This window comes from Chiloscyllium punctatum, chromosome 13 (assembly GCF_047496795.1).
Source record: "Chiloscyllium punctatum isolate Juve2018m chromosome 13, sChiPun1.3, whole genome shotgun sequence".
NCBI lineage: Eukaryota > Metazoa > Chordata > Chondrichthyes > Orectolobiformes > Hemiscylliidae > Chiloscyllium > Chiloscyllium punctatum.
In genome coordinates, this window is record NC_092751.1 from 101,602,496 (window position 1) to 101,612,438 (window position 9,943).

The window sequence follows — 9,943 nt, forward strand, 5'->3', positions numbered from 1 at the left end:
ACCCCCCCAGCCCGCACTGACCCCCCCCTCACTGACCCCCCCAGCCCGCACTGACCCCCCCTCACTGACCCCCCCCAGCCCGCACTGACACCCCCCTCACTGACCCCCCCCAGCCCGCACTGACCCCCCCCAGCCCGCACTGACCACCCCTCACTGACCCCCCCCCAGCCCGCACTGACCCCACCTCACTGACCCTCCCCCCAGCCCGCACTGACCCCCCCTCACTGACCCCCCCCCAGCCCGCACTGACCCCCCCCCAGCCCGCACTGACCCCCCCTCACTGACCCCCCCCAGCCCGCACTGACCCCCCCCAGCCCGCACTGACCACCCCTCACTGACCCCCCCCAGCCCGCACTGACCCCACCTCACTGACCCTCCCCCCCCAGCCCGCACTGACCCCACCTCACTGACCCTCCCCCCCCAGCCTGCACTGACCCCCCCCCCAGCCCGCACTGACCCCCCCCAGCCCGCACTGACCCCCCCCTCACTGACCCCCCCAGCCCGCACTGACCCCCCCCTCACTGACACCCCCAGCCCGCACTGACCCCCCCTCACTGACCCCCCCAGCCCGCACTGACCCCCCCCTCACTGACCCCCCCAGCCCGCACTGACCCCCCCCCTCACTGACCCCCCCTCACTGACCCCCCCAGCCCGCACTGACCCCCCCCAGCCCGCACTGACCCCCCCTCACTGACCCCCCCCAGCCCGCACTGACCACCCCTCACAGACCCCCCCAGCCCGCACTGACCACCCCTCACTGACCCCCCCAGCCCGCACTGACCACCCCTCACTGACCCCCCCCAGCCCGCACTGACCCCCCCCCTCACTGACCCCCCCAGCCCGCACTGACCCCCCTCACTGACCCCCCCAGCCCGCACTGACCCCCCCTCACTGACCCCCCCAGCCCGCACTGACCACCCCTCACTGACCCCCCAGCCCGCACTGACTCCCCCTCACTGACCCCCCCAGCCCGCACTGACCCCCCCTCACTGACCCCCCCTCACTGACCCCCCCAGCCCGCACTGACCCCCCCCTCACTGACCCCCCCCAGCCCGCACTGACCCCCCCTCACTGACCCCCCCAGCCCGCACTGACCCCCCCCTCACTGACCCCCCCTCACTGACCCCCCCCAGCCCGCACTGACCCCCCCTCCCTGACCCCCCCCCAGCCCGCACTGACCCCCCCCCAGCCCGCACTGACCCCCCCCTCACTGACCCCCCCCAGCCCGCACTGACCCCCCCCTCACTGACCCCCCCCAGCCCGCACTGACCCCCCCCAGCCCGCACTGACCACCCCTCACTGACCCCCCCAGCCCGCACTGACCCCCCCTCACTGACCCTCCCCCCCAGCCCGCACTGACCCCCCCTCACTGACCCTCCCCCCCAGCCCGCACTGACCCCCCCTCACTGACCCCCCCCCCAGCCCGCACCGACCCCCCCCAGCCCGCACTGACCCCCCCCCTCACTGACCCCCCCTCACTGACCCTCCCCAGCCCGCACTGACCCCCCCTCACTGACCCCCCCCACTGACCCTCCCCAGCCCGCACTGACCCCCCCGCACTGACCCCCCCCAGCCCGCACTGACCCCCCCCAGCCCGCACTGACCACCCCGCCTCACTGACCCCCCCAGCCCGCACTGACCCCCCCTCACTGACCCTCCCTCACTGACCCCCCCCCCAGCCCGCACTGACCCCCCCCTCACTGACCCCCCCTCACTGACCCTCCCCAGCCCGCACTGACCCCCCCTCACTGACCCCCCCGGCCCGCACTGACCCCCCCCAGCCCGCACTGACCCCCCCTCACTGACCCCCCCAGCCCGCACTGACCACCCCTCACTGACCCCCCCAGCCCGCACTGACCCCCCCTCACTGACCCTCCCCCCCAGCCCGCACTGACCTCCCCCTCACTGACCCCCCCAGCCCGCACTGACCCCCCCCTCACTGACCCTCCCCCCCAGCCCGCACTGACCCCCCCCCAGCCCGCACTGACCCCCCCCTCACTGACCCTCCCCAGCCCGCACTGACCCCCCCTCACTGACCCTCCCCCCCCCAGCCCGCACTGACCCCCCCCCTCACTGACCCTCCCCCCCAGCCCGCACTGACCCCCCCCAGCCCGCACTGACCCCCCCCCTCACTGACCCTCCCCCCCCAGCCCGCACTGACCCCCCCCAGCCTGCACTGACCCCCCCCCCTCACTGACCCCCCCTCACTGACCCTCCCCCCCAGCCCGCACTGACCCTCCCCCCCCAGCCCGCACTGACCCCCCCCTCACTGACCCTCCCCCCCAGCCCGCACTGACCCCCCCTCACAGCCCGAACTGACCCCCCCCTCACTGACCCCCCCAGCCCGCACTGACCCCCCCCTCACTGACCCCCCCAGCCCGCACTGACCCCCCCCTCACTGACCCCCCCAGCCCGCACTGACCCCCCCCTCACTGACCCTCGCCCCCCAGCCCGCACTGACCCCCCCTCACTGACCCCCCCCCTCACTGACCCTCCCCCCCCAGCCCGCACTGACCCCCCCTCACTGACCCCCCCCAGCCCGCACTGACCCCCCCCAGCCCGCACTGACCCCCCCCCTCACTGACCCCCCCCTCACTGACCCTCCCCCCCCAGCCCGCACTGACCCCCCCCCTCACTGACCCTCCCCCCCAGCCCGCACTGACCCCCCCCCCAGCCCGCACTGACCCCCCCCAGCCCGCACTGACCCCCCCCTCACTGACCCCCCCAGCCCGCACTGACCCCCCCCTCACTGACACCCCCAGCCCGCACTGACCCCCCCTCACTGACCCCCCCAGCCCGCACTGACCCCCCCTCACTGACCCCCCCAGCCCGCACTGACCCCCCCCTCACTGACCCCCCCAGCCCGCACTGACCCCCCCCCTCACTGACCCCCCCAGCCCGCACTGACCCCCCCTCACTGACCCCCCCCAGCCCGCACTGACCCCCCCTCACTGACCCCCCCCAGCCCGCACTGACCACCCCTCACAGACCCCCCCAGCCCGCACTGACCACCCCTCACTGACCCCCCCAGCCCGCACTGACCACCCCTCACTGACCCCCCCAGCCCGCACTGACCCCCCCCTCACTGACCCCCCCAGCCCGCACTGACCCCCCCTCACTGACCCCCCCAGCCCGCACTGACCCCCCCTCACTGACCCCCCCAGCCCGCACTGACCCCCCCTCACTGACCCCCCCAGCCCGCACTGACTCCCCCTCACTGACCCCCCCAGCCCGCACTGACCCCCCCTCACTGACCCCCCCCAGCCCGCACTGACCCCTCCTCACTGACCCCCCCAGCCCGCACTGACCCCCCCTCACTGACCCCCCCAGCCCGCACTGACCCTGACCCCCCCCTCACTGACCCCCCCTCACTGACCCCCCCAGCCCGCACTGACCCCCCCTCCCTGACCCCCCCCCAGCCCGCACTGACCCCCCCCAGCCCGCACTGACCCCCCCCTCACTGACCCCCCCCAGCCCGCACTGACCCCCCCCGCCCGCACTGACCCCCCCCAGCCCGCACTGACCACCCCTCACTGACCCCCCCAGCCCGCACTGACCCCCCCTCACTGACCCTCCCCCCCCAGCCCGCACTGACCCCCCCCTCACTGACCCCCCCCCCAGCCCGCACCGACCCCCCCCAGCCCGCACTGACCCCCCCCTCACTGACCCCCCCTCACTGACCCTCCCCAGCCCGCACTGACCCCCCCTCACTGACCCCCCCCACTGACCCTCCCCAGCCCGCACTGACCCCCCCGCACTGACCCCCCCCAGCCCGCACTGACCACCCCTCACTGACCCCCCCAGCCCGCACTGACCCCCCCTCACTGACCCTCCCTCACTGACCCCCCCCCAGCCCGCACCGACCCCCCCCCAGCCCGCACTGACCCCCCCCTCACTGACCCCCCCTCACTGACCCCCCCCTCACTGACCCTCCCCAGCCCGCACTGACCCCCCCGGCCCGCACTGACCCCCCCCAGCCCGCACTGACCCCCCCTCACTGACCCCCCCAGCCCGCACTGACCACCCCTCACTGACCCCCCCAGCCCGCACTGACCCCCCCTCACTGACCCTCCCCCCCAGCCCGCACTGACCCCCCCCCTCACTGACCCCCCCAGCCCGCACTGACCCCCCCCTCACTGACCCTCCCCCCCAGCCCGCACTGACCCCCCCCAGCCCGCACTGACCCCCCCCTCACTGACCCTCCCCAGCCCGCACTGACCCCCCCTCACTGACCCTCCCCCCCCAGCCCGCACTGACCCCCCCTCACTGACCCTCCCCCCCCAGCCCGCACTGACCCCCCCCTCACTGACCCTCCCCCCCCAGCCCGCACTGACCCCCCCCTCACTGACCCTCCCCCCCAGCCCGCACTGACCCCCCCCAGCCCGCACTGACCCCCCCCTCACTGACCCTCCCCCCCAGCCCGCACTGACCCCCCCCCAGCCCGCACTGACCCTCCCCCCCCAGCCCGCACTGACCCCCCCTCACTGACCCTCCCCCCCAGCCCGCACTGACCCCCCCTCACAGCCCGAACTGACCCCCCCTCACTGACCCCCCCAGCCCGCACTGACCCCCCCCTCACTGACCCTCCCCCCAGCCCGCACTGACCCCCCCCAGCCCGCACTGACCCCCCCTCACAGCCCGAACTGACCCCCCCCTCACTGACCCCCCCAGCCCGCACCGGCCCCCCCCTCACTGACCCCCCCAGCCCGCACTGACCCCCCCCTCACTGACCCCCCCAGCCCGCACTGACCCCCCCCTCACTGACCCTCCCCCCCCAGCCCGCACTGACCCCCCCCTCACTGACCCTCCCCCCCCAGCCCGCACTGACCCCCCCCTCACTGACCCCCCCAGCCCGCACTGACCCCCCCCTCACTGACCCCCCCTCACTGACCCTCCCCCCCCAGCCCGCACTGACCCCCCCCTCACTGACCCCCCCAGCCCGCACTGACCCCCCCCTCACTGACCCCCCCAGCCCGCACTGACCCCCCCCTCACTGACCCTCGCCCCCCAGCCCGCACTGACCCCCCCTCACTGACCCCCCCCTCACTGACCCCCCCCTCACTGACCCTCCCCCCCCAGCCCGCACTGACCCCCCCCTCACTGACCCCCCCCTCACTGACCCTCCCCCCCCAGCCCGCACTGACCCCCCCCCTCACTGACCCTCCCCCCCCAGCCCGCACTGACCCCCCCCTCACTGACCCTCCCCCCCCAGCCCGCACTGACCCCCCCCTCACTGACCCTCCCCCCCCAGCCCGCACTGACCCCCCCCCTCACTGACCCCCCCCTCACTGACCCTCCCCCCCCAGCCCGCACTGACCCCTCCTCACTGACCCCCCCCAGCCCGCACTGACCCCCCCTCACTGACCCCCCCCCAGCCCGCACTGACCCCCCCTCACTGACCCCCCCCCAGCCCGCACTGACCCCCCCTCACTGACCCCCCCCAGCCCGCACTGACCCCCCCTCACTGACCCCCCCAGCCCGCACTGACCCCCCCTCACTGACCCCCCCCCAGCCCGCACTGACCCCCCCTCACTGACCCCCCCCAGCCCGCACTGACCCCCCCCAGCCCGCACTGACCCCCCCTCACTGACCCCCCCCGGGCGGTACCTGTAGGTGCTCCATCAGTTCCCGGACATATCGGTCACGGTCAGACGCCACGGGGCAGTGTGACTGGAGGTAGATCACGGGGGCGGTGCCGAGGCGGCGGAGCTGGTTCTTGCGGCTGAGGGAGGTGCCGGGCGCCTGCCGGAGGTAGCGGGCGGCGGGCAGCCACTGCAGGGCCAGGGGGTAGTCCGAGTGGCGGCGGAAGGTGGCGGTGTAGTTGAACAGGCGGATGGCGGCGGCCTGCGACAGCAGGTAGTTGTTCATCGGCGACTCCTCGTGGAACAGGGCCCAGGTCTGGCGGCGGGGCAGCGGGGCCCGGTCCGCTCGGAAGTCCGTGCCGTAGAAGAGGACGGCGGCCGTCCGCCGGTGGCCCAGGGCCCGCTTACTGCGGGTGACCAGGCAGGAGGCGCGGGCCGCCCGGCCTGAGGCCTGGCCCGGGACCGGGACCGGGATCGGGCCGCACTCGATCCGCTCCGACGTCCTCCCTCCGCCGGGGAAATGCGGGAACAGATCCTCGCTCCACCACAGCAGCACCGGCAGCTCCGTGTCCCCGGATCCCCGCCGCTCACTGCTACTGTTAGCCTTGCCGAACTCCACCGCCGACAGCGCCGAGGCCGCCTCGAAAGCCTGGGCCTCCCGCCGCCCACGTACCGGCGGCACTGAGGCCTCCAGGAGGAGGAGGACGGCGACGATAGCGGCGGGAAAGGCCGCCATGGCAGTTTAACGGTCGGGCTTCACGACACTTTCACAGCAGGAGGTCAAGTACCCCTGCCGCCGCTGACTCTCACTTTACGGCAGACGGTCGATCCCCGCCCCCTTTCCCTCTAGTTGCGCTGCTCCGCTCCCCCGGATTACGGCCACGTGCTAACCCACTTTACGCCAGAAGGTCGGTCAGCACGGGTGCCACTTTACGGTGGAAGGTCTTTCCCCTGCGTTCCAGCAGCAGGGACCAATCGCAGAACATCCAGGTACTGATTGGCTATCTCTCCCCACCAATTAGCAGCCAGCACAACATTAACCCCTTAAATGCCTTGTTGGTGTGAGCTCAGAACTAAAAATCACACAACACCAGGATATAGTCCAACAGGTTTATTTGGAAGCACTAGCTTTTGGAGCTCTGCTTTGAAGGACAACTTGGTGTTGTTTGATATGTAACTTTGTCCACCCCAGTCCAACACCGGCATCTCCAAATCATGAGCTCAGAATGGTAGCTCCAAGATAAAATTGTAGTCATTGGGTCAAATGAGAGTAGGCTTACTAAGTTGCAAATCTCTACAATGTTCTTTTATTTCCAGCGTCACATATCACACAACACCAGGTTATAGTCCAACAGGTGTATTTGGAAACACTAGCTTCTTTTTCCAGATCTTGTTGAGGTTTTGTTTCAGATTCACAGCATCTGCAATTATTTGTTTTATTTAAGGTTTGTTCTTTCTCTGTTGCAGAGTAGACTGGAAGAAACTGTTCCCCACTTGTGAAAGGATTGAAAGCCAGAAGACGTGGGGTTAAAGTGATTTCCAAAAGAAGCAAATGCACTGCAAGAATTTCAAACTGTGCTTGGTTTGTGTCTGAATGCACAGCCTGGAAATGTCATGGAGGCAGGTTCGGTTGATGCATTCACGAGGGTATTAGATGATTGAATAGAAACGTTGCATTGGGTTACAAGGAGACTAGGGGTAATGATATTGGGTGCAATGCTTGTTCAGAGATCCAGTGCAGACAGCATGGGCTGCATGTGACACTCCTGTGGTACTGAAATTTGGTTTGTTCACCTGGACCATTCAATTTTAGTCAGTTCTGTGTGTGTGCAAGGTCTCTATGTATGTTCCAGGGATTCTCAGGTCCAGGTTTCCGGTTCCACTTTACACATGTCTGATATAAGGCACACACTTTCAATCATGAACTCAGTCTCATTGTCTGACACCCTAGCCTCAGGACCTTCCTGATGAAGAGTTTATACCCAAAACATCAACCCTCCCGATCCTCAGACAGTGCCTGACCTGCTGTGCTTTTCCAATGCCACACTTTTCGACTCAGGACTTTTCCAGTCCAACTGCAAGCCTTGAGCTGCACTAGACTGTAATCTTAGACAACTTCAGATATAATTTGCTATTTTTGTGAAGCAAAGCAGGAATTTATGTGATGCTATTGATTGACAAGACAGTAAATGAGTTTTACAGTCTCTTCCACACTCCATTGATTTCAATTTCACAACTGTACTAAATAATCACAGTGTCATATATCATTCAGAGCTGGATTCTAGTGCAATGTGAGTCATAGAGTCATAGAGATGTACAGCATGGAAACAGACCCTTCGGTCCAACCCGTCCATGCTGACCAGATATCTCAACCCAATCTAGTCTCACCTACCAGCACTTAGCCTATATCCCTCCAAATCCTTCCTATTTATATATCCATCCAGATGCCTTTTAAATGTTGTAATTGTACCAGCCTCCACCACTTCCTCTGGCAGCTCATTCCATACACGTACCACCCTCTGTGTGAAAAAGTTGCCCCTTAGGTCTCTTTTATATATTTCCCCTCTCACCCTAAACCTATGCCCTCTCGTTCTGGACTCCCTGACCTCAGGGAAAAAACTTTGCCTATTTACCCTATCCATGCCCCTCATGATTTTATAAACCTCCATAAGGTCACCCCCTCAGCCTATGACACTCCAAGGAAAACAGCCTCAGCCTGTTCAGCCTCTCCCTATAGCTCAAGTCCTCCAACCCTGGCAACATCCTTGTAAATCTTTTCTGAACCTTTTTAAGTTTCACATTGTCAACTGGGAACAGCACTTTGACATTTTGTGTGGCTTCATCTAACACCAGATGGTGCTACAGTCCTATGTCTCATCATCCACATATACCACAATACTGTTGCCAACTTTAGTTCCATATTTATTGTTACTGTGGCACGTTGGGTGGAAAAGGAGAACACAGCCAAATCAAAGGAGGTGATACAAATTTGCAATAACTTGCATTAAAGGACCATATTTGTGGCTTTCTTTGTGGGACCATTTTTGCATTAAAGATATTGTACACCCATATTTCAGAGAGTATCCTCAGTCTAGGGGCTGGGTCTGAACTGGCTGGTCACAGCCAGTGTATTGTCCTCATGTAAATAAAGGGTGACGTAGTGATGGGATACTGGCCTCTGTGCAGTTATTTCACGTTGGCACTGTGATTCCAATACCCTCACAGTGTAACCTGAGTTTATTAAACAAATACACTGAAAGCTGCCAATATGAATGTTAGAGATGGGGATCAGTTGATTTAATTTGTAAGTTCCTTCATTTTGAAAATGGCCATTGTACATACGGTAAATGTTATATACGTCTGTAAGTAGATGGTAGATTTGAAGAAAGGCAATATGTTCTCTGAGTATTTCTGAGCTAGAATAGGTCTTACAGTCAATTCCAGACCTAACCACTACCTTCTCAAGCACCATAAAGGATGGACAGTGGTGCTGGCCACTGATACAGCTGCTTATATCCCATGAATGTATATAGAAAGCTCAACCATCCAGCATGATTTATCATAGAATCCAGTAGCCTCTTAAATGATGTTGTCTTTTCCTTCTATTCCACTGCCCTATTCCACCTGGAAATTCCATTCCATAGATACAGGTGAGAGGGGATTTAGCTTCAATCCCGAGATTCTTCCAAGAAAATTAAGATATTGACCCAGCAGAGGATGTCTTCCTGGGATTTTTGCATTAGGAAAGCTGATTTGGGGATTTAACTTTCCGGTTACAGGAGTTTAGCACACTACAGTTCAGAATGGTGTGTGTCTAAACACTGTGGTTGACAAATCAGGGGTTGAACATTAGTGCAAAGGTAGTCTCAGTAACTGGCTGAATTTCTGTGGATCCCACTTCACATTGCTCCCTCCAGCGAGATTTCAGGGACGTGCTTCATCCTCCAGATCACTATGACAGCCGGTGGCAGTATGATCAGCAAACTCATTACAAGGATAGTCGCCAGGATAACCAGGATGATGACCCAGACTTCTAGCACATAGATTGGCATCATTGACCTCCAGCTGTAACAGTATCAGCATCAGAATGACCCAGCAGTCCTCTGTAAAACACAAGATGGATTTGAATGAAGGAAGGCATTTGATATCCCAATTGTCCCTCAGCTAGCTGTGTATAATGTGACAAAGAGGTCACAAGCCTTTAAGAGGTTAGGTTGTCCTGGTTACTTTTAAGAGAGAGATTGAACAAGAGAAACCGAGCAAACTACTGAAGACCACTTGAGCAAACTGCTTGGAAGGCTTTGGATTTTGTTTTAATGCAGCCTGAATGGGTGTGCCAGCTATCACACAGATCAGGATTT

At 64.0% G+C, this 9,943-nt stretch overlaps 1 protein-coding gene across 2 annotated transcripts in view; it reads right to left on the reverse strand.

The window, feature by feature from the left end:
* Nucleotides 1–6,318, reverse strand: part of fut11 (fucosyltransferase 11 (alpha (1,3) fucosyltransferase)) — a 37,611-nt gene extending 31,293 nt beyond the window's left edge. For both annotated transcript variants that reach the window (XR_011962317.1, XM_072583464.1), the window contains exon 1: nucleotides 5,608–6,318. Coding sequence is in view for 1 of the 2 variants with exons in the window: in XM_072583464.1 (XP_072439565.1) it covers nucleotides 5,608–6,318 (711 nt within the window). In the remaining variant the exon portion in view is untranslated. The remainder of the gene's footprint in view (nucleotides 1–5,607) is intronic.
* Between the last annotated feature and the right edge of the window lie 3,625 nt (nucleotides 6,319–9,943).